At 42.9% G+C, this 25,859-nt stretch overlaps 1 protein-coding gene across 10 annotated transcripts in view; it reads left to right on the top strand.

Annotated features, from left to right (window-relative positions):
- LOC139691948 (semaphorin-1A-like) overlaps positions 1 to 25,859 on the top strand; it is a 693,697-nt gene that overhangs the window by 614,708 nt on the left and 53,130 nt on the right. For all 10 annotated transcript variants that reach the window (XM_071589921.1, XM_071589938.1, XM_071589989.1 and 7 more), the window contains one exon: positions 1,661 to 1,723. In XM_071589921.1, coding sequence (XP_071446022.1) covers positions 1,661 to 1,723 — 63 coding nt within the window. The remainder of the gene's footprint in view (positions 1 to 1,660; positions 1,724 to 25,859) is intronic.

Genomic DNA, 25,859 nt, shown 5'->3' with positions numbered 1-25,859 from the left:
AAATCAAACGATCCCTATATTCCTTGTTCAAAAAATAAAGCCACGGATGTTTTCGGATCACACGGTTTAATTTGTCATTTTTCTGCCTGTACGTGCCAGTGTCTATTTGTGCCGTCTTCTCGGCTGCCGTGAGAAAACGAATGGTTTCTCTTTTTCGGGCTTCCAAACGTCGTCGAATATTCGGAAGGGATTAAACGGAGACAGAAGATTGTTCATATCTTTTTCTCGTTCCCCTCGTTGGAAGAAATAATGGGATTCCGGGCTGTTTAAAATAGCTGGAATTGTCGTTGTCCCTGGATGCTGCGTGCTTAAGAAACGACCCTTTTCTTTGCTTCTCTTCATCATTCTCTTTCTCGTTCTTTGCCTCTCTCTTTTCTTAGTTTACCTCTATGGTAAAATAGTAGGCTTTCTCACCATACTACTGCGATCCATTGCTGGAGGCTCCACCCACATGTCCCTGCTTATTTCTTCCGTTCCTCTTTGTTACCTCTCTTTCCCACCCCTTGAAACGATACTCACAATTGAAGATCTGTTAAGGTGTCGTCGTATATGTGTCTTCGTGCGGAGAAATGTCTTCGAAAGACAAAAGATGCAGAATGAGCGGCGGTCTCGAGGCGATGTCGTCTTTTTTGTCGTCGTCTTTCTTTCGTTTGGGGGAGGAGAATTAAACTGGAGGAATTTATCGGCCTCCTTACGAAAGCATTTCTTCCTCCTGCCGCGTTTTATTTTCGCTCCGAGGTAAATAACAAGACATGAGTCGGGGGGGTAGGTGGTCTTGATATATAATTGAATTAGTCCTAAAGCGCGTAATGGCGCATAATATTAGTTTCAGGTGAAATTTTGTAGCCTTCGAATCGAGCCGTTTTTCGTCGTTTTTGTACATGCAGCGGAATTCTCGAGCCTTTTAAAATTCTTACGCTGGTGTTTAAATTTAAATTGAGTGAATGCCAACGCTATGGTTGGTATGTTTTACCATTTCTGATTTAATTTGGAATGCCCGTTCTGAATTGATGTTATCTCTCTCTATATGAATGTACTCTCTCCCCCCCCCCTCTCTCTCTCTATACAGTATATATATATATACTCATGCAGAGAGAGATTTTTATCTTACTTTCTGCAATCGTGTTAAATAATGTCTTAAAGGCAATGTATTTCTCTTGAATATTTGAAATACCATAAAAATAATAACAATTATTTGCCTTGTTCTATTATCAAATAATTTTATGCTTGTGAAGTTTTAATGGAATACTCCTTGTGCGTTTTGTGCTATGATCAATCCAATATGCATAATTGCTACATCATTCTAGAAAAAAAGGTTCAGGGTATTAGACCTGCGCTTTATTTGATTCAATAATTTGTGCATATAATTTTTGTAAATCTAAATGTAACTCAAGTACCCTATGTCCAATATTCTTATTCCTTTTTTCCTGAAAACCATATTTATATAATTTGTCCCTATTGGCTGTGCTCTTTGTTGAATGTGTATACTTTATGTGGATATTTTCATGATTCCCTTCGGAAAACCTTTGCACGCCTCATGCTCCCAAAATATTCTTCGCAGTTGGTTATCTTGCACATGCAACGCATGCTTGGGCATTACGTCCTTTTCAACTCACCTTCTCTGGGATAATCTAATAAATTTTCTCCTTCTTCCCAACAGAGGATCGAGTGGCACTCGACGGGGGCGCACCGGGAGCTCTGCTATCTGAAGGGGAAGTCCGAGGTAAGTCATCATGATACTTTCTTTTAACGTTTCCTACATTTCGTATTTCGTGTTCCTCAAGGAAAATAAAGCGAATTGTTTTCGCCACCATGGAAAAAGGGGAAGCGTGTTTCTTTCTCTAATATTTTTCAGAATTTTCTCATCAAATTATGGATATGTGAAAGTTTCGACTAGATGGAGGATGTAAATAAGGAAATGATCAAGCCAAAAAATTTGCGGATATTGTCCATGTGTGTTATATTCTGAATGTGCGTGTGTACTATGTTTTATTACATCTATATACACGGATACGAAAAGCTATTTATAGAAATTAGAGTTAGAAAGTTGCCACATAAAATTAGTCAAACGAAGTTTTTGATCGTTTCGGTGCCACAAGCAACGTCTTCGTCAGAAGAATTCAACTCTTCAGTTTCGTACTAATTCTGTATAATAATAAAATATTCGGGAGCTTAAGGCGAGAAATGATGGAATTCCCTCAAAGGCATTCGGGTGTATCCATCTCTCTGCCCATGTGGGGTGGTACTCGAATGCTCATTGTCTTCCCTCTCTCCCTCTTCGGAAGAAGGGACCATTTGGTCTCAATTTCGCCAAAATAAATACCACTATCTATCTATCTATCTTCCACTATAGCACCATCCAAAAATACGTCACTTACTCATGCGTAGAAGGCTGCCCTCCATGACTCCATGGTCGGTACAGCTTAACTGAATGACTCACCGACACTATCCTGCTCTATTAACTGTCCCCATACATTGATGATGATAAAATTCAATTACTGTTACAGTGACTACAATGTTATGAAACATTACCTATTATATTCTTCAGCCTGTATCATATTTTCCCTTTCATTATTTTTTTGTATTGAACCGTCTTCTGTTAACGGAAGATCGGGTGAATAAAGATTTAAGCGCATTTAATCAGTCACCTCAAACTAATTGTTCTGTGAAAAATTATTAATTGGCTATGTTACCATGACCTTAAACAAGTATCGCCTTCTCTATCCTAACATACTCCTTATAAAGGAGTTAGGTAGTAGCCAGAATTGAAAACCACCAAACAGCGTGACGTCATTTATGGGCGACGCCTAGGAGACTCTAGGATTGAGTCATGCGTGACAATGCCCCTGTGAAACTTCACGCTCAGCGTTTCGGAGGTTTTGAGTAATCTTTGTAGTTTACCCGACGAAACCAGGCGGAAACTCCCTCTATCTAGTCCTGACAGAGTAAGCACAAACTGGATCCTTTGAAGGAATCCTTTGAAGGCTCACGGATGGGAGATTGATACGCCGAGACTTGAATCTGTGTGTTTGTGAGCTAGTCGCCTGTGTCGCGGCAGAGAACTTGGGTTAAATGATTACGAGATCGCTGGATTGGGGCGATGGCAGTGCAGAGGAATCTCGCTATACCTCTACTGAGGTCCCCCCATTGATTTCCCATGTTTTCCGATCTTTTCTTTTCGGTGAAACTAACGGCAATTTGGTTAGGAGACGAGGTTCCGATCAATTAACAGTGTGTTTAATAAGCTTTGGTTTCAATCGTGTCGCACAGGCTTGTCGCAGGAGCGCGCTTACCGGGACGCGTTGAATATTGCGTATAATTCCATTAGGGGCAACAGCGTTGGGATTCGGTCGATCCCTCTGTATTAAACTGTAAGGGGAGTTATGAACTCTGTACCTTTGCTGAGATTAATAGGGATTGTGGGAAACGTATCCGTTAATTGTAGAATTGTATGCCTATCCAGAGCTCATGCACAGGATAGGCCTCATTAGATGGCATATTAATGAAACGTGAGATTGGAGAGTGCAACGCAAATTGATCGCTCTGGTACGACTCTTGTACAGAAAATTTGTTACTGTAAGGAGACATAATTAGCATTATATATATATATATATATATATATATATATATATATATATATATATATATATATATATATTTGCGTGTGTGTGTGGTTTTCTGCCATAATTGTTTAATAAGTAATTTAATCAATGTCTGTAAATTCGGTTATTCGAACTCAGTGTCGTTTTCTCATAAAATATACAAATGGCTCTAAGCCTTGAAATTATGACTGGAATTTAAGTTTTTTTAACTATCTTTTGTGCCTCTCATTAGCACCCGCATAGTTTTCTGTAATGTATGCGATGGCCACGCCCGTGATGCTAGTTCAAGTCATGGCTTTATTTCTGTGCACAAATGATATCCGAATTGCAAAGGGAAGAACAGAGAGGGATTCGTTTTTTATTTGGTCATTTCGTTTCCTTTTTATGCTCCACCAGAACTTTCTTCCCCCCTCTCCAGCTTACGCACATTCGAGAAACAGGGCCTTCAAATCGCATGGAAAACGGTCTCCCTTTTTCTCCGCTCCCCCCACTCTAGTTGCTGTGAGAGTGGTGGGATGAGGGGTGAGAGTGGCGCAGGATAGCGTAGCTGCGGGGCTCGCTGGGGTATAAAAGGGTGAGGCATAAAGGGTGAGATAAGGAGGAGATTGTCAAGGAGATAGCGAAAGGAAAGAAAGAAAAAATAGGAGAAATTCTTCGAATGGCTGAGAGAAGGTTATAAGGACAATGGCAGGGATAGAAATTATGGGAATTGTGAAGTTTTATTTTATTTTTTTCTCATAGACCAAAACAGTATAGTTTTGCCCGCGTGTAAAAAATAAGGTACACATATTTAAAATTTCGTGATACTATAGCATCAACCTCCTTCACCTAATTCATCTTTCGATAGCGATGTAATTTTGCTAAAGGTAACTTGAATTCTCCATAGGTAAATTCTAAAATGTTTTAAATTTCAAGGGGTTGTATATTTTGGGAGTTTTAATTTTCAAAAACCCCAAAAAGTGATTCCATTCCTTATGTAATTTTGGCCACAAAACAGATTTATATAGTTCCTAGTTTATCGTGTTGCATATGCTCCTCATCGTCTCCGGTGTTCATACATTCATCGAGGTCACGAATGGCGCTGTACTTAGTGCAGGTTATGACCGCAATCTGAGAGGTTTAGGAATTAAAATAACATCAGATGTCTCTGTTTATTGCGTCCATGATACACCATCCACATTCAACAGTTTTCGTCAATTTGATTTATCTTTTAAGTTACTTTTTGCTATCGGTAATTTTTATCAATGTTTAATAGTTCTTACGTTTGATATGTTAGGACATGATGTTTTATCCATCAAAAATTTAATAAATTTGTCAAAGTCAATTAATAGAGTGCTTTTCCATTGAAGAGAGCTGAGCTGCGATAGCACCATAGTCATTCCTCTAATTGTATGTATGGTTTTTCCTCCCATTTTAGAGGCGTATGGTATCGTGGGTTATGGTGTGTATATGCTTCTCATCTGAAATAATGTGTGCTAATTTCAAGCATGGAATTGTTGGTTAAATTTACCGGCATATGTATAGTTTTGATCTTAAGTACATTCGATGTCACGTTAATTTGTATTTTTGTTTTTTTTTCACACAAAAATCTAGTTGTTTTTCCTGATATTAAAAGTATTGTGTGTTATATGGCTTCTATTTCGTTAAAAGAAGAGTTGTCCGTAGATTCGGCTTTTTGTAAAGAATTTCAATTATATCTTATAAGTATGAGACTTAGATAAATATTTTATCGGAAGATACTAATCCAAATCACGAACGCTTTATTATCGGGTTCCCTATGTACAAATCGGATTTCCGTCCCCAAGACTTGTGAATCTCTGCGCCAGACTGCCCTTAATACCACTCCAGTTATATGCATCCCGTCACTCTATCGTGCGTGTTCCCTGTGTTGAGATTTGACGTTTTGTGGGACCGGAGTAATCCCTGTGACGCCAAAGAGCCTCAAAATAGACAATAAAAAGCATGGTCTGCCAACTTCTGTGCCTTTGGCCTGAGTCAGTTTTTGTAACACTGCAATTCCATTTGAGTAAGGCCAAGCGGATAATCTCATCAGAAAATCTGGTAAAGCTTATAGTTGGGGTTTATTTTTTCTTCATTTTTTTGTTCCAGAATTTTCTGGTAGTTCCCATCGGTCTTACTTTGTCTTGTTTCGTCGTGATTTTAATTTTTTGCATGTCAAATGGAGGTGATAGAAAGGTTAATTATTTGTCTTATAAATAGCCAGTGCATTTTATTACGATGATCGATATGACATTATTCATTTCCTTTCAAATTCAGCCACAATGCGCCAGTAAACCCTTTTAATTCCCAAAATGTTCTTTTTTAAGAAGACCGGTTCTAGTCAACCATTCGTTTTCCTTACACCTCAGTTCTTTCCTTCCCTCCGACTCCTAAAACTTGATTTTCCATTCGGTAGAGCAAATGGATACTTAGCGCGTCGCGGTTATTAGGGCGAAGAGAAACCCTTATTCCTCCCCCCACAATGGTGACGTCAAAGAAGCGGTAGGATAGCATCCAGAGGCGAAGGGATTCTCCGTCTAGCAAAAAAAAGGAGGGGAAGAAAAACGGATAGAACACTTCTGGGCGAGAAGATCCATTTTTTACGAAGTTAAATTTCCTGCATTTCAAGTGCGGAATGGTCTTACTTGTAGTAGACGTGTTAGTAGCAAATAGATGGGAGGGATATGTTGGTACTGAAGCCGTCTGGTCTTCTTTTCTTGTCTACCCAAGTGCCTTGTCTTATCGAACGGTTGGAAGTAACGGGACGGTGAGTGGAAGAAAGACTGACGTTTTAAGCAAAATCACAGTATTGGGAATGGGGGCATGAGCATATAAACCCTCTGGTATGGTTACAAATGGAAGGAAAAGATTCGAATAGTGGTGAATTTTTTTGTAGCTTTTCCTTCGCTTGTCCTCCAGGCAAATAGAGAGAAAATGGCGTGCCTACGTTCTTTCTCTTGTTCGCGACTTTCTGTGAGTGGTAGATAGTTTCTGGCTTGTGATTGCTTCGTCATTGATTGGCGAAGACTACGGGATATTGGATCCCTCTCTTCCACGTAGTATCTAATTCCATTATATTAAATATTATATTCCGTGGAAAAGTATGCTTCGGGTTCCGAGTATTTATCAAGTTGCTATAGGCAGTTTTATGATTTTTTTGGGAAGCATTCATAACTTGTTTGAGTAGAAGTGCGTTTCAAAGTTAAAATGTTGAAATTCCTGTTTTATGTGGATACATTTTTATGAGTGTGAAATATTCCTATATTTTAAAATAATTTTTTTAACTGTGTATTCATTCCTATACGTTTATAAGTTTTACATAGTTCTTTTTCGAGTCAGTTTTCTTTGGGGAATTAGAAATTTTGTCCTTATGACCAAAATAAACGTGAATTCGTTTTGAGAGGCGAATCCGTGAGAAAAATATATGTGACCACGTATATAAATATATACGTAACTACGTACATGTATGACTGGGTTTTAATCTTCCTTTGCTTAGTGGTTTCCCATTTTCAATTATCGATTGTTAAATTCTCCGTATTGGCAATCACCTAGTTCCACGTGCAAGCACGTACCTGTCATCCCGTTCCCTTTCTGGATAAGTTAATTTAAAAAATCCTGATTTAAAATTATTTTAGTGACTTGTTTAAAAGAATAAAATTGTGTATAATACCCCCCCCCCCTTCTCTCAGTAGATCTTTCTGTAAAAACATGCATAAAGTCGCGCGGGTGGCGTTCGTGGCGTGTTTTAAAATGTTCCACGCCATGTTTTTATCAGCGAAATACCAATTTGAAGATTCGTCTGCATGATGTAGGATATGAGAGCAGCAGCCTAACAATTGCTTCAGAACCTGTTTTGGAGATGCGGCGAATGTCACTTACCCTTAGCTTATCTCTTTTTTTACGGCTCCGTGCTACTTCTCGCCGCCCTCATATAACCCATCCGTATTGTGGGGCTTTGGCTTTAAGACCACGACGCTCTTCTATTCGGGGGCACTTTTGAGTGTCCTTCGAAGAGTACGGAGGGTAGGGAGGGAGGAATGAGGCCGATATCGGCCGAGGCACCTGTGTGGAAGTAATGAGCTCATCAGCCTTCATCGCAAAAATATTTCTCATTCGTCCCTCTCTTCCACCACCCCTCCCTCCCTTTTCCGCATCTTCCCCCTATGTCTCCCTTCTCCACCCCTGGAACCCTCCCCTCTACCCATTCATGGTCGTCATCAACGTCTCGTTTATTTTTTTCAGATCATTTTTTCGTACCCTGTCGCTCTGACGTCTAAGGATTCCTTCCGTCTTCCTTCATCACCCCCTGCCCCTCCCAGCCCTCTTCCTAAGTGTCCTTTTACTATCTCCGGAAACACTTATCCATCATTCCCAGACCAATATGGAGGTAAATGCCTAGAGAATAAGCGTATTCTTCTCCCATGATCGTAGGTAATTTTGTCTATTGAAATTTATCGGGTTGTATTTCTTTCACTATCGTAGTTTCTTACGAGAGAACTCTTTAATCTAAAAGCGTTATGTTATCTCTTTGTTAGGTGCGTTTATTCGAAAGAAGGATTGTACCTCACATGAAAGGGCTTTTTGCTATTATTTCTGCGCGTGAGACAAAGTTTTCAAATGTATTCTCCATCTTTAGCCTAAACTTCTGGCACTTTTTTATTTTATGAAAATAATTTTTTTATAGACGTGCTGTAGCAGTTTTTTTCATTTTTTCATCTTCGCTGCAGCTTTTCCCCTTTCGGGAAATTCTCTTGGCGCCTGTATTTGAAAGGAATATTTCCTAGCTCTTTCTACACCCCTTTTCAATGGTCGACCTTTCACTCATAGGGAAATGATACAAATTCGACAAAGCAGAAATTTGACTTGAAATACATTTTGTGTTAAAACTTTCTCAGTTACAAAATAAAGTCTACGGTTCATTATTTCGGAAGCGTATGAACCGCGCCGAATTATAGCTAGAAATCTTTTTTTTCTGGGGATATTTCAATCGAAAGTCATTCCTGGAGCGTTGCGTCCTACATGCAAACTCGTTCAAAAAAGATCTCATCTCTAATTACGGTAATCCATCATTCTTCCCAAACATTTCATCTTGACGTTTCCTTTCTCTTGTCCTGTAAGTCATTGCGAGTGATTTTTTTTCAATAGATGTTTTAAAGGGCATACGATATAACTTGACGCTATTCAACGTCCTGATGGCCCTAGTCACTCTGCAGTTCCCCGCCCTCCATTACTCAATCACTCTCTCTTGCTCCCCACGTCATCATTTTAAAATTCGCACCGTTCAGTAAATTTTCATATTTTTTAAACTAATAGTCGATAGCATTTTGCCGACGATTCCTCCTCCTCTCATTCTTTATGTTGCTGAGCGCAGTTCACACCCTTGCATATGCATATTCCATGCGAAAAGGGGGTTTCTTAAGCATTGTTATTGTGTGTCATCCTCAGTTTTTCCCTTTTTAACTACCCTTTAGCCTCCATCCGTCCTTCACCAGCGGGATAAGATGCGATCTCTTATCAGGCGAATCAATCCTGGGGTCCTTAAGCCCCATGCTTCATCGTCATTGCCTCCCGCCCTCTCTCGCCATGTCTCCCATCCTCCTTTCGCGGAACACCGACCCCCCCTTCGTTCCCTGTGTCCTTAACCACAATACTCCTCATAAATCATTGGCTCGTCCTGTGGGATCCAATACCGAGGCAAAACAGCCCCCAAGCACCGCCGCCGCCATCACTGCGCCTTATCCTTTTCGTTCTCCACCCGTACATCAATCAAGCGCTTGAGACCCCAACTACCCTCTCCAATACGCCTCCCACCTCGACCCCCCTCCCCCACATACCAACCACAACCTCATCCTCCCGACGCGCTTATCCCCGTAAGTCGCCCGACCTCCTTCTCCAATCCCACCTTCTCCACTCATACTTCCCACACACTCTCCTCCCCTCACCGCCGCGTAACCTCCATCCTCTCACTGCTTACAACCACCAGTCAGCTCCTCGACGACCTAACTCCTTCATCTTTCCAGCGCCACCTTCCCTCCTCCTCTCCCTCCCCCTTCCATTTTTCAAATGTTTTTTCCTTGTACACAACACCACTACCTCCACCATCTCGCACGGAAATCTTACCAGAAACTCGCTCTCCTGCTGTCGTCCCTCCCACTCTTCCCGGAGGATCTCAGACGTCCCTCTTACGCACTTTCCTCTTTCCCTTCCTTTCCCTCGGGACATACTCCGTTAAGAGCGCCTCTGCACAGCGTTCTAACTTCCTCTTCCTCCCTCCCCCGTCTCGCCCTGCCCTTTGACCCCTCCATCCCTCCCCTTTTCGCGGCCGCGAAAAACATACGCCCGACGCCCGAAAGGCTGAAGTGTTGGCGCGCCATGGCGATGCTTGGGGGTTGGCGGACGCATTCGAGGATTTTGTCCATTTTCCACAGTGAGAGACGGCCAATCCCCTCTACCCCTCCTCTTTCTTTCTGCTTTCTAGGTTCGATGGACTAACTTGCATTATTTTTCCTTTTTCTAATTTCGGCCTTGCATTTACAATTGCAAGCGACATTAGAGAGGTATGAGCTTCTGAAACAAACTAGTCTTTTACGTGGTCTCGGTTATTCTTGATTACATATTATAATTAACATACTCACGCAATTCAGCTGATTATGGAGTTGCGAAAATGAAAGTGGATTATACAATTCATTTTGCGAGCACCACTAAGATAGCGGAATGTCGTGCGTGTATAATTTTAATTCCAAAATGAAAACAACCACTAAATATAACTTTTATTCTGCCTAAGTACCGGGAAAGTTATTTATAATGATTTTCTCCTCATCCGGATGGGAGACGTGACGCATGTCATTACAACTCCTAATTTTTAACTTATTGATTGCATGGATGCCGATTGAGTGCCAAAAAATGTGAATTTTTGCGGGAGAACTAAGCATCAATCATTCAATCAATGATCAAGTAAAACATATTGACCTGTTTGAATGTTCTCCTATGGAAAAATGAAGAAACAAACCAAACTTCTTATATTGCAAATTATTTAAGAAAAAATAATCGAGGCTGATAAAAGAGCCTTTTTAGTTCATGTCTTAAGATTCCCAAAAGGCCGCGTTGAAGGTTACGTGATGAAATGATAATAAAAAGAGATTAAAGAATACAAGTTGCCGATGGGGAAGGGGTGGAATCAAATTCTCCGGGAAAGGATTTTTTCGTGAAACGAGCATTGGGCCGTGGGTGTATGTGGGAGGGACTGGGCAAGGGAGGGTGATGGAGAGGGAGGATGGGAGGGAGAGAAATATCGAACAGTGTGGTGGATGTATATGTGCGGGGTGCGAAGGAGAAAAGGGAGAGTTTAAAAAAATGCGAAAATACGGGGAAAAGCGTGAAATTGAGGCCCCCAGAAAAAAGAAAAGAAACGGATAACGGGGAAATCATTATTGGAAAGTCAGATATCGCAATTTTTTTCCGGAGCAAAAGATGAAAGAAACTGAGGAGGGTGGGCCCCTTTTGGAAGTGAGTGGAGATGGGGGGTTGCGACTAAGGAGTGGTTTTTGGAGGGGGGTAGGAAGAGAATTGACGAAGGGATTCAAAGTGGGCGGGGAGAGAAATGTGCACAGAGGGAGTTGAAAATTCTCGGCTTTACAAAGGGGTAGAGGGAAGCAAGGAGGGGAGGTCAGAAGGATGAACGATCCCATTCCACAGAGGAGGGCTGGGAGAGGGTCCGTGAGAGAAGGGGCTAGGGAGGGTGGGAAAGGAGAGGAAGCAGGGTGGCCAACTTATATTTCATTCCAGATACTTCGGGGAGGATAAAGATTCAAAAGAATTAAAAAGATGGTGGGGAAAAAATGGAGAAGTTTAGTGGGTAAAGGAACGTTTTTAATGGTTCTCATTATCGTCCTTGACCCCCGTGTTTAATGAAAGCATTCATAAAGTTGAGACGGAAATAGATATTGATCTAACTTTTTGAAAACATTTTGGCTAGGTCTTTTTTTTGTGTTTAAGGAAAAGTGGAAACCGCTCACTAACTTTCCGGGGTTGAAATCCTATGATTTATTTACAAATACATTTTTACAAGAAATGAAAATTTAGAGCTTCTAATTCTTCTGCGCGTGACACAGTATTAGAAAAGTTAACTGTTTGATGATTGACGGTGTTTAGTTATAATTCAATCACCACCATTAAATATTTGCGTCATAACCTAGAATATACCTGCATTTACACTGATGTTAAACTATTGCATAGTATTGAAACGCACGTGATTTTAAATGAACCATTTTTCTTCCTGTAAAAATTGTATCGGCGCTATTATTATAGAAAGTCTTCTGGAATAGATTAGGCTGTATGAGATTCCTGAAAGCCATGTGTAAAACTGATTAAAAGTTGTGGCCTACCCTCGAAATCTGTGTATTCATGAGTCATGCATCGTATACTTTATAAAACCCATTCGTTCTTCATTTTGCATATGTACAATGCCGTATTATTTATGCCTTTACCTTTTAGGATTACATATAAAATGTCATACAATTTTCTGCTTTCTGTAGAATATTGTTACTGTCTTTGCTGCGAAAGGAGTAGTTGACCCCGGGCCAAAAAGTGTCTTTTGCTATCATCATTTGTTTTTTCCTGAGCTTCATGGAACAAATTACAATGGATTTCCTTTTGTTGAACCAAGTGCGTGTGATGCGATATGGTAGTAGAACCTTACATTGTTCCAACTCTCTCATGCTCGAGAGCGTTGGGTTGAGAAGGTGACTGACTTGGCGACGCTTATCTATGCATTTCTGTTTGCTTTTCGTGCGAACTTACTGATACTTTTTCTCGCAGTGATCTCTCGATGTGTTTCCCATAATCCGATACAACTCCTTAATACCTATTGCTTTCCCCTAATCCCTTATATCTTCCTTTCGTATCAGCTTCATCCTTCTCCTCTCGTTCTTGGCCGTCTCTCTCTGTTTCCCTCCCCTACTCTCTCTCGCTGTATCCACGTCCTTCTGTCATCTTTATTCCCCCCTCCCTTTCCCTTTCCTCACTTTCCTCTTTCTCTCCTCCCCTGCCCCTCTATCGCTTAGTCATTTCCCCGTCACCCCTTGACACGCATGAAACCCTTTGACGTTCTCCCCCGTCAATTCTCCCCCTTCACCCCCGTCACCATGCCGCCGCCCCTCCAAACCCTTTTTGGCATAAGGTCACCCACGACCAGCGGTGCACATATATACTTTTTTCATCTAGCGCCCTTTATGGGAACTCTTGTACTTTTTCCTTTTATGCCCTTACCACCCTCCGCCTTTACCTTCCCCATTTTTCTCCTCAAATGATTTCCTTAATCCCTACCATTCCTTCTCCTTCCTTTTTTATCCCTCCCACTTACTTCTTTTTTACTTCTTTCTTCCTTTTGGTGGCCTTCTGCGTTTTTTCTCATCCATTTAAAAAGCTAGTTTTCCAAGAAAAGCATTATTTGTGTCGAAATGGTTAGTTTATTTTTTGATATTTCCTCAAGATGCACGAATTTAAAAAGACCCGATTTTCTGTAGTGAAATACGTTTCTCTTATGCTGTTGAATTAGCTATGCTGCATTGGTACCCTTATCATCGGTAGCCTAATTTCCCTTCACTATTCGTACTTCGCTCAGGAAATACCAAATGTCGCTGGTGGAGATGGTCTCGTTAGGATCGTGTCAAGGATGCTTTCTAAAAGCGTACGCCGTATTGAAAGAAAGTAAAGAAAGGGAAGGAATCGCCCCCGCGTTTGTATCCTTTTTTATATTGTTTGCATTTTTATTATTCTCTCGCCCCTCGTGATATGCCTAAGTCACGCATGGTTCCGGAAGCCCGCGTATGGGAAATTTATTGGGGTTGTAAATTCCGCGCTCTTACGTTCTCTCCGAAATTCCTCTTTTGGCCTCCAAAAACCTATAAAAAAGCTTGGCATTTCGGGATGGGACGATCTTTTTTATTTTTGTCTGTGCTCTTCCATTTGCAATTCCAACCGTTGATATCGTCCACTGTCCTTGGGGGTCGGAATTACATGTTTTCATCAAATTCGTATTGCATGGCTTTAATACCTTATCCTAGCAGCGTATAATGAAAGTACACATTTATAAAAGATTGAATTGCACCAGTGACAAAATATTTTAATCTGGATCGTTGATAGTTTACCCATGAGTTTTGTTTCCCTATCGCGAGCGTTTACTCTGTAAATTACTTCATGCAATGCTAAAAATTTGGAAAAAATGTTCTTTAAGTAAAGGCTTCTGTGAAACGACGTTTCCCTAGAGTCCAAGTTAAGAGTATTTTTTAATTTCATGAAGGCCTCGCCCTCTCGAGGAATCGTCCTCTTGTTCGTTAGCCTTGAAGCAATTGATGGATGGTCAACAAAATGATATGAAACGAGTGCCTTAGACTTAGAAAACCCTGTACGTTCAAATGCTATCTCCTTGCATGGGACTCTCTTCCATGACAAAAAAATCCAGCCACAGGTTATACTGGCCGTTAATTCGGCCCGTGTTCAGATTCCCTACTCCTCTTCCAACCTCTTTAACCCCCTTGTTCTCGCGATAAAATCCCATCATTCTCTCTTCTCGCCTTGCCATTCTTTCCACCTTCCCCCCTCCTCCTCTCCTTGTTCATCGTCATCGTCAAGCCAAACGTGGAGTAATTGGACGTTAATCCTCACAGCCGCCGTAAAAATAAAACACTAGAAAGTAGCGCCCGGACGCAACTTCCAGACGAGACGCCTTTGCACTAATTAATTCCTATATTAAAACCCGCCGGCCTTTTTCTTCCGTAGGAGTGGCAGCGGAAGCCGCCCACTCACGCTCTTCCCCTCCCCCTCGACCTCTCCGCACCCCCTCCGCCACCCTCTAGGGTCCCCATATAATTTCCCGGCTCCTCCTCTCCAGCTCCACTTCCATCTCCACCTCCGCTTCCATCTCCACCTACGACGGCAGTATCTACTTACAGCCGTGCCTCCCTCTACTCCCCTTTACCTCTCCACCTCTCATCTCCTTTCCCCCCGCATTCCCCCGCTGCCGAAAAAATATGCACCCCCCCACAGCGTCCCTCTCGCTCGCAACACAGCCTCGCTCCCTCTCATACCTTCGGCAACTTGCTTCTTAACCCAATTTCCCTACTTCACGGGGCCAGATTGTGTGCTCCCAGCATCATCACTTTTGATGCAAACTCATTTTATTCATGACGAAATTTCGCTCCGCGCACACACACACGTTCTCATTCCCCTCCCTATCCTCCCACCGTGCAAGGCACCCTATTTCTCCAATCCACTTCCCCTTTCCCCTCAAGTAATTCCCACCATCACCCTCTCCCATTCTGCTCCCTGCCACGCCCCCCCCTCCACAAGCACACGCCCCGACCCACGCGCATACATGAACGCATCGTGCGTGTGTGGGTGTGTGGGGAGGGCGGGATGGTGGAGTTGGGCGATAGCCTTTGAGATGTTAACGGGATGGGAGGCCCTTCGTCTGCTACGTATTTTTTCCTCTTTTCGTACGTGATACGCGGGGCGGGTCGTGGTGGGACGGTGGGTTGTACGTTTTTTTCTTCTTTTTTTCTCGCCGGAGACCCTAAGCAGGATGTCCGGAAATTGGAAGGGGTTATAGAGAATAGGAGGGGAATGGGAGAGGAAGAGGTGGAAAGGGGAGTGAGAGAAGATTCGAAAAAAAGGAAGAACTTTTTTTATATTCTTGCGAAGGTGGTGTTGGTAGAGTGCGTAATTCTTGGAGGAGAGGGGCGAGGGGGTGCGGGAGGTGGGGAGGAGGATTCCTGTTCCATCTGGGACTTAGGGAAGGTGAAGGGAGCTGTGGTGTAGGGTGAGTAGATGGAATGGAAATGGTCCCCTTAAGGGGTGAGTTGAAAACCAAGGATTGGAGAGGTAATTGGTTGGGGCCGAATGTTCCTTTTTAAAAAAATTGAATGATGATGATGAGGAGAGGGGAGGAGGGTAAGAGTAAATTGAAAGAAATTGATGTCAAAGGCGTAGTGGCTGTGCTCGCGTGCCTTTCAATTCTGCTGCATACGTATATTCGCTTTGCGCCCTCATATTCCTCCTTCATACAACCACTCACCCTTCTTACCTGCTATATCCCTGCATTCCTATTTGGAATATAGGGAAAGTATTGGCCTTCCTGCATAAGTCCACCCGTAAAAATCTACTTTTCGTCCCTAATCGACCAACCATATATGTTATACTCCTCGTCCTCCTCCCACCATCATTCTACTCCAGTTATGACGCCCTTTTCCTTCATGTCATCTCATTTGTTGTTTCTTGATTGATCTTGCTTTTGATGTTTCTGACTAGTTACTTCCTAATTTTATCTTCTAGTTAGAGTAGCAGTAACTTCCTTGGTAAACATGGAAAGTTTTCCACCCGCACGTCTTCTGATCGGAGTATGTCACTACTTATGATTTTATTCTTAATAATATAAACAAAACCCTTACTTATACTCGGCGTACCTCTCATAGAAGTTTAAACTTATTTCATCAATGCAATGGTAATGATTTTCACCCTAGCCTTTTCATTTTTTGAATTTTGCAATTCCGCGCGTCTCATGCCAATCTGTCATTTTTATGATAGCCCATTTTATTATCTTCTATTTATCTTCTTCCCTCACCTCACTGTCATGACAATAGTGTTCATGTTTTTCCCCGAAAATTCATAATATCAATTCAGAAAATCAAAATATTTCATTGCAATAAAACCTTATTACGGTTTGTCGGGTTATTAGCAACAGGACTGTTAGGATTAGAACTTTATAAGTGTAGTGGAATGTTATTTCTTATATCTCATCCGAAGTTTACAAAAAAATCTTATTAACGATACCTTTCTTTGTACCTTATTCCTGTATTTTCTACTGCTTCCCACACCCACTTTACGTAAGAATTTTCCTTGTTGGATTGAATGGTGAAATTCCCTACACAGAATCAGACAGTGTTTTATTTTAATTTTCTTTTGAAAAATGCTTTAATTTTTAAATTTATTGAGGCATTAATTTAGACTTTTTAGTTATTTTGCGTGGCGTTTTTTGAAATGCCGATAAAAAATATTTGTATTGACTTTATTAAATATTTTCCTGTGTGCAGAGTTGAAGAGGGGGTTGTTGTACTTCAGGATGTAGGGTTGTGAATATTTGGGATGGAAGAGAAAATTATTTGGTAGCTTGTGTCCATCCAAAACCTACCTTAGCCGGTAGATAACGTATACTAATAGTAATAAATCGGGTTTAGGTAAATATCACTCCTAAAAATTCTAAATTAATCAACCCGGTTGATATTTTAATGCTTACCTTATTCGTACTGTTAAATGGACAGTGGACAACCTTATTTCACTGATAGTGTAACCTTTTGCAAATTCTCACTCATCCGTGCAAGATAATATTGTCGAAATTACATCGTATATTCGATTTCCGTTTGATTGAAAATACCGTTGTAATGTGCTCGTCATGGGGCAGTTAATTTTAATGCAGTGAATGTTAATGTCTCTAATGGAATCAGATCATACTAATGGGCTCAAGAAGTCTACTCCTTTTGCGTATAATTTCACACCAATGGTGGGTAACTGGGTTGCCCGATGAGAGATGTGAACAAAGCAGCTAGCCAATTCAGGTTAGGCAACAGATGTACAGGTATTTTTCTTTCGCTTGAGTAGTTGAGGTCCATCGATTTTGGAAAAAAACTTTTCATCGATGAGAGGCGTTTAAGGTCACAGTAGCAAATAACCTCCTGGGCATCGATTTCTGCGAATGGCTCATGCTGGAGTGCAAATCATCATCGCTAAATCGTCAGTATTTGACGTCTGGGCTTCGTTACTGAAAGCATTCAAAAATCTTTCGCGAACACTACCATGCGCATATTCTCGGAAAATAGCTTCGTCCCAATATTTCGTCCGTGCGCGCAGCCCCTCAAATTGAAAATTTACCCCCGCCTCCTCCCTTCTCCCCCCTTTAATCTCCCCCCCCACCCCATGGAGTCTCGCCTTACCCCCTCCCCGCACCTTCATTCTCATCCCCTCCACCCCCCTTCCTATCCCACCTCACAACGCGTCCTCCGTCTCACCCCTCGCTCCATCCCATTCCTCTAACTCAGCGGCTGCATTCTCGGAGCGGAGCACTGGTAAGAGTTTCGCCGGCCTTTCGTGGGAAACTCACTCAAGTGGCGGGCACAACTGTACGTGATGTAATAACTACGGCATATAGGAGATAAAGCAGTCTCATCCTGGGGCGCATTCGAGTTGTGGGCCGTGCCGCGGCAGTCTTCGAATATCCCCCCCCCCTACGTTCCCCACGCTTTCCCTCGCCCAGCCTTTCCCCTTCCCTTTCCAATCAACGGATCCACTCCCGTGTGCGGCTCTTAAAAAAATGTCTCTTTCTTGGGTAACTCTACTTTTACCAGTCAGGTATATATCTCTTTATTCCTGTGATCCTCGATATTTCACCCCTCCCCCCCGGACGCGCACCTTACGATATAGCGTTGATACTAGGCATCTTTTGTCTTTTTACGTGTGTGCCTTTCATCTCACTTCTACCATTATATTTCTCTTAAGTACGTCTTCATTCTCCATTCTACAGTGCCTCGGGAGACTATAATATCCCTTGTGTATGCTCTTCTGGCCACTTGATCTCATCCTCCAGCCTTTGCACTACTCTGCCGTCCCGTCTTTCAAACCAATCCTCCCTCTTACTCCCCGACCCTTGACCTCTATCTGCTTGCCTACCTTCCTCTTCCATCCCCTCCAGTCTCTAGCCTCGACGCGGGCCCTATCCGGTAAGAAGAGCAGCGGGGACCTCGGAATGCCCGGCGGTACTTTTTGAACTAACCTTACTGCTCTACCCTTGGACGGATAGGAGGAAATAAAACCGCGTAAAAGACGCTAGACTCCGCCGCCTCCGCCTTGGTCCTCCGCCTCCACTGTCTAAGCGCACCGCAGTACACGACCCAAACAATTCCGTAGCCCGTGCAAACTCAATTTCCTCGAAGAGCCATCCCCTACCATTCCTGTCGCGAGCCCCATCCCACCGACAGGTCTCCCTCTCCTTGTACCCTCTCCTCCCTCCTCCCATTGCACTTACGTACTTCCCCGATCTCCCTTCTCCCGTCCGCCATCTTCGGACTTTTTCTCAACTCCTAACACCCCCCCCCCCACCGTCCTCCCTTCTTCGCGAACACTCGCAAACGTCCACCGCATTCACATGCCGCTCGCTTGACCCGCTTCTTCTTCTCGAGACATCACTTCGAGAGTGACGTCTCTAAAGGGGACGCGAGCTGAATAACGATCCCCGCGGTTTCATGAAGCCTCTTCCTACTTCCCGTGTAGGTGCATGCGCTACCTCCTCGGCCGACCGTCTCTACCCCACCTCCTCTCTCCTCCTCCCCGCTCTCGACCCCGTCACTCCTGCCCGACTTACTCCCGAGGAAATTGTTTCTTTTTTCCGTCGTGGTCGAGGGATGACGGCCATGACGTCCGCAGTGAGAGCAAAAGAAATTGGTGGATGGCCAGGCAGTGCTACTTTTTCGGAAGATCTTAAAATAAATAATAACCGTCTACATCATATCCTGAAAGCAGAGTTATAATTTCTATCATAAAGTTTCCAAGAGAGCGCAAGATTGGAAGTTACGAAGTACTGAATCGCTACTTAAATTGTAGATTGAGACCAACAGGCATGGTATGTTTCGGAAAGGCATTATTTGTAGTTTAGATGTTGAAAACGATAAAAGTTTATTTAGAACATGCGTGCCATAAGATGAGATTGGACGTATATTCTGGTTGGGAGAGATATCGGCGGGGTGTGACTAACATAAGATGTGCCTTCAATAAAATTATACTCAATTTCTCCCCAAATTGATCTGTCTGAATCAATTGTATTTTATAAAGGGTTTTAACTCAGCAATAGGATTAATTCATTCAGTTTTGGCTTTGTGCTGAAATATGTAAGCTCTCTCTTACAGCATTTCATCCAAATACATATCATATGCAATCATTTTCAGTAATCGCGCGAATTTTCTTGACAATTTTCTCTCTTCCTTGCCCTATTTATTTACATATCTTAATCCATTTCTGTCTCTCCCTCGCTCACTCCATATTCAATCGAATAATTTTACGACGCGATGAAACTTGATATTTGCCCTCTTCACTCGATTTTCGTTTCCAAAGGAGGGAAAGGAAGTGGGGATTTCCTCTCAATCAGTTTTAAAAGGATTCGTTACTCTCTCTCCTTCCCTGCCTTCCCCATTCACCGCCCTGATCCCTCACCCCTTCTCGACCTCTTCTTTCTCCCTTCATTGGTTTCGACCTCCACAAAGAACAAAAAAATTCTCCCGCTTTTCGGTTCGGTTAATTATTCTTTCCTCCTCTCCTCAACCTCCTCCTCACATCCCATTCCCACTCCGACTCTGGTGTCCTCACTCCAATTCCCTCCCATTGTCTGACGAGGCGAGACGAATAAATTGTATCCAACCCGCTATCCATCCCCCTCTCTTTCTTCCTTCCGCCCTTTCTTATACTTTAAAACTGTTGACAAAAGAAGGGTCTCTGAATGAATATTCTTTCACTTTTGCCCATTTTAATTTTTCTGTCAATTCTTTTCGAATTACTGTATTTAAGGGAAGGTAAATAAAGTTTGCCTATAATAGGAGTTGAAGATCTATTGAATTCAATGTGTATAATCAAGATAGGCCTAAAAATACATCACGTTAGCTTGTATTCTCTCCAAGTGACCGTTTAAACTTTTAAATCCACGTTATGGAAAAGTCCTGCATTTGTATTATTCTTAATGATATTTACAATCGTATTCCAAGAATTATATTCAGGAAAATTTTGGGTGCTCCGGTTATAACCGAAGATTAGCAGTTATAGCTAGAGGGAATTAAAAATAACAGTGGACTGCACTTAACTGGATTCGGTATGAAAGCTATCTTCAACTCAATTGCCAATATATTTTTGAAAATACAATGAGGATTTAAGAAAATTGGGTGTGGCATCGATCGGAGCCAAGGAATAATTTTTTAACCATTCAAATTAATATTTATTTTCATTTTTCTAATTTTAAACCCCCCTTCTCCCTCCTCTGCATGCTGTAAGTTCAGTCCCAGTCCCCTACCTCATCTACTTAACTTCCCTTCGAAGTAGGGATTATTTTTATTATCAGAAGCGGGGAGTGGGGAAGGCAGGTAGGTGGGGACGGAAGTAGCCGAAGGGCTGGCTGGCTGTTGTTGAGGTCTTTTCAAGAGGTGGGATGGGAGAGGTGCGGCACGGTGAGGCGGGGATGGGGCGTTAGGTGATGGGGAGTCGAGTTGAGGAAGCACGGGAGGCAGGAGAGATCCCAAATGTTGGAACGGGAGGGAGGAATAGTGGGGGAAGAGTCCAGCGAAGAGAGACTGTCGGTACTCTCTTTCTTCCCCCCCTTCCTTCATCCTCCGACCCCCAAATCCCCCCTTCACTCCCCCGTCCTCTCCTTCCAGCAACTTCTCCACGTCGCACACAAAGCTCGGGCCATCATTTTTAATGAGGTGCCGACAAAGGAGGACTGAGGAGGCTTAACGAGGTTATTACTAGGATTGAATGCGATCCTCAATTATTTCTGAAGGAGTGGATTAGTGCGGAGGATTATAAGATTCTCGGGAGGTGGGAGAGGGATGGTGGGGGAGAGGGACAGGTTTCGCGGCGGCAATTTAAAGTAACGCCGCCCGGGCACAGGGCGTCACCGTCCCCTCCAACCATCCCACTCACTCACTCGCTCACTCACTCACTCCTCGTGTCTGCATGAGAGAGAGGGACAGGGAGAGAATGAGTTGGAGGGTTGGAAGAAGAGCCAGACGAGAGGGAGAGAGGAGGTGATTCGAGCATGGGGACAGGGGAGAGGTACGTAAAAGCGGTCACGTTGCATGCAGTCAAGAGCCCCCTCTGCACTGCGCGCGCCCCACTCCCCGGCGACTGACCCCGCAGTGGGCACCCGGGGCCCTTCCCCCGGCTCCCCTGCCTTATTCCTCCCTCACGCGGTGTGTCATGCCGAGGTTTGGAGGATGTGGAAACGAGTACTTCCTTCTCCCCGTCATTCTCTCTTCCTCTCTCGTCAAAAGCCTTTATTTTTTAGGGCAACGGTCGTTAACGATATTAAATGATATTCAGGACGTAATTAAATGTTTATCTTAAGGATATGAAGTGGTCAAGGGTCTCACTTGGGAATCGCCGCTGAACCTTTCCCCTTTCCGCCCGCCTACCGCCCTCTAGTGTTCGTGCGTGATGTTTTTCGTAAATGGATGACCACTTTGTAGTGGAATTAGTTTTTTCGGCCTACAATTGTCCCTCGTTATCGCTTATCACATTTTCCGTCTCATTCCAACCCGCGGTGAATGGGAATTCCACCTCTCCTCCTCGAATCCTTGTCCAACCCCAGCCCTTTCGTCCCCAACCGTTTCAGCTCGACGTCAAAGTGACTTTTTATGCTGAATTAATCGGATTCAATGATGTTGTTGTTTTTCCGCGCTTTGATATTGAATCTCATACATTACAAGGCAATTAAGCAAAAATAATCATTCTAAATGTCGAGAGAGGAGCAAATTATTCCCTTAAAAATATCCAGGGATAATTTTGTCTAAATTTGGCATTTTCGTTATCAGCCGTAATCCTGTCGTTAATCTCCTTAATACAACTACGGAGCAATAATCGTAGCCTAATCCGATTATGAGTTTCACGATATACAGACATCCGGTGAACTAGATTCTGTGACGGGCAATTTCTTAGAATTCATGTTAAACACTCCCGACTTATTACTGTCATAGGTGTACCGGTTTAGGTAGGTTTGGATGGACACAATTTCCAAATAAATATCTTGCCTCACCTAACAAAACACAAACCAACATCCTACTTTACAACAAGCCCCTCTTCATTTTCTTATACTTCCTTCCTCCTTTCATTCCATCAAACATACTTATCCTATTTCTGGCCCTTCGTGGTTTCCCTAATATTCTCCCTTCTATCATAGTCTTCAAGGTCCCTTTGACGACCAATATGCTTTGTATCCATTTTACTGTCTCCTTATGATATCTCCCAACAATCCCCTCTCCTCCGCCACCATGCGTAACACTTCCTTGTTTGTTTTCCTTTCTGTCCACTTCACCTTCTCCATCCACAACTACATTTCAAAACCTTCCAATCGACGCCTATCATCTTGCTTGTTTCAAACACCATGTTTCCGTGCCGTACATAACTATGCTCCTTATATATATATATATATATATATATATATATATATATATATATTATATATATATATAGACATACACACACACAGGGACTTTGAGTAAGGTTACTTAGAAAAGGATATTTTACACTTTGATAAGGATCGTAGTTTATATATAAATAAATAAATAAATAAATATATATATATATATATATATATTATATATATATATATATATATATATATATATATATATATATATATATATATATATATGTGTGTGTGTGTGTGTGTGTGTGTGTGTGTGTGTGTGTGTGATAACGCTACATATTCTTCGCAGCATTACGGTTCCTGATGTTTTGTTACGTCTCCCTTGATCGCGTCAGCATCATCAATCTCTCTACCGTGCGGACGTTTGATTTTCTGTAGCATAAGCTATGTTATCATCGTATCTCGGGCGGTTTCTCACCGAATGCATGACAAGGGGCTTGTGATTGTTTAATTCGCAAGGTTAGACCTGCCCACTCTCCCTGGAGATGAGACTTCATATAAGGCGCTTAGCCTTTGTCATCAGGAGTCGATAGCCGTTCCAAGGCAAATCTTGGGGAAGATCTACTCGAGCCGTGATGGATTAAAGCCGGTAAAGATACAGCCAACCCCCGATGCGGAGCAGACGCAGCCGTGTCAAACACTGCCCCTTGTGTCAAGTCCCATCCCCATCTGTTTTCCGGCCACAATTTCCTCGGTGGTCCTGGTGTTCTTTTTCTTGTATCCGTTCCTGCATCCCTTAAGTCCACAGCAAGCTCGTAAACCTCTATTGCTCACTCTCGTGCGAACGGGTCTTATTATGGCATTAAAGGAATATCTAGTCTGAACTCAAGTTGCATCGTCAGCGGTAAGACGATCGACCAACCTATCCCTCATCTCTATCCCGAAGCCTTCACTCAACCTTAGGGGAATTATAAGATTTTAAAAATTTCAAGAATTTAATTATTATAGTTTTTACAAATATTCCCAACTTACTCCTCTTTCCTCTTGTAGTCATGTTTTTTTTAACTCAACTTGTTTGGGGAATCAGATTATTTGATTCCTGGTATAAATTTTTAAGAAAACGAAAAAAGGATTGGCAACTTCTAATTCAATTATAACACCATTATCATCCGTAGAAGGTCCTATCTCCCCCAAAGTCTTGAGGTGTTCCTAAAGATGAGCTTTAATATTAAAATTTTACTGCCCGGAATAATTCATTATGCTCCGGAAGAAAGCAATTCTAATTATCTTAAAAATGATGGGCATTAAAAATTGCATATTTTTATACTGAAAATAGTAAAGTTTAACAGGCGAGAAAATCAAAAAAGGAAAGTTTTTTTCGGAGAAGTTCTTTCGTAGCGTGGAGTAATCTGAAAAATAGCTATCGATATGGAGCCGTTTCTGACAGTTCGACTGGTGAATCTTTGTGGAATCTCGTGAAAATGAAATCCTTTCTTTTGGTTCTCCTTGTGCTTGACTTTTCATTTCACACTTTTTGTCCATTTCCTTATTCCGTTCCTTGTTTACCATGAATGATGCTACAGTCGTGGCGGACGCACCAACCCACCGTAATTTTCCCTCACGATCCGATCCTTCAGCATCCAAACCGCGCCTTCGCAATCTGACCGGCACCTCTCTCTCTCTTTTCCTCCTAGGCACGGCATTCCGATCCATCTCGCGCTCCCCCTCCCTCCGGCACCCCCCCCCCACAATTCCCTACCTATGCCATTCCCACGCAGTTCATTCCCGTCCACCCCGCCCCGCATTACCCCGCCTCTAATCTGCAGCAATGGTCCTTTCCTTAATATGACTCTGCTCGGCATCCCCTGCTACTCCTCCGCCTCCCCAAATTCCCCCTCACTTCTCTGATTTATCCTTCGTAACACATCTTCCGCCATTCTTTTCTTCCCCTAATTCAAATCCCTCGTTCGCGATCTCTTGCCAATCCTCTCTTGCTCTCTCTCTGTCTCTCTCTCTCTCTCGAAATCCGCCCTTCGTCCTCTCCCCCTGGCCCTGGGATCCTTCTCTCTCCGCTTTTCCCTCTGACTCCATCTCTCTCTCTCTCGCCTCTTTCCCCTCGGCACGCAGTGGAGATGATGGCGGATGCGGTATGCGGCGCAGGATCTCATCGGTTGACACGCGCAATCACCCGCGTGTGTCGCCTCCCGGACGTCTTTTGTTTGGGCAACCTTGTCTTCTTTTTCTCTCCGCCCTCCCTCCCACCACATAGCCCACGACCCCTTCCTCCTCGCGCCGCCCAATCTAACCTCGACCCGTCCTCCCTCCCTCCTAATCCCTAGCCATCATCCCTCCTCCCCCCCGTCCTCCCTCACCTCACCAGCCCTCACTTTTTATTCCGCCCTCCCCCAACTCCTTTTTACTTTCCCCTTTTTTCTCCCCTCCCAACCATTCCTTTTGTCATTCAGCCGATGTCGCCGATTCACGCTCTTGCAACGCTGACAAACAACCTAACGTGATTGGCTCCCTTTATTCCGTTCTCCTTCCCTTCTCCTGCGCACACGGGCGCATGGGAGAGAATTTTTGAATGATTGTGGGGTCGGGTGTGCGTATGGCTTCATTTCCATGCCGTTGTCTCTCGCGGAGGGTGCGAGAGGCTTGCATCGTAAGCAGGGATGGCTCCCCCCGAAGATAGTCTTGTTTCGTGTCAGGTGAGCCGACTATTTCGACAATATTTTCAGGCTAATACCGTTCAGTTTAAGGGAACTGCGTTGTTTTTACATTAATTCTTGTCGTAAAAAAATATTCGAATTAATCGTATGAAGGTATTTCTATTGCTATCAATCAAATTTGACGTAAACTGAAACTAAGCCAACCGTCGCAGTTTCTGTTATCCAGTAATGGATTATCACGTTGAGAAGCTGGTCATTTGGAAATTTTGAACCATTAAAGAAATATCCCTGCGTATTAAATCAACTTTTATTTATCTGCATATGATTCAACCTCCTTCGAAGTTGTGTGAATTCAATTGAAAAATTATTCTGTAGTTTATCCACTACCGTATGAGATTTATAACTCGCCTCTAT

Source organism: Hetaerina americana, unplaced genomic scaffold (genome assembly GCF_022747635.1).
Source record: "Hetaerina americana unplaced genomic scaffold, ioHetAmer1.1.p SCAF_1, whole genome shotgun sequence".
In the NCBI taxonomy this organism is placed as follows: Eukaryota; Metazoa; Arthropoda; class Insecta; order Odonata; family Calopterygidae; genus Hetaerina; species Hetaerina americana.
The sequence above is the reverse complement of the archived record's forward strand: the minus strand, read 5'-3'. Positions and strand labels throughout refer to the sequence as shown.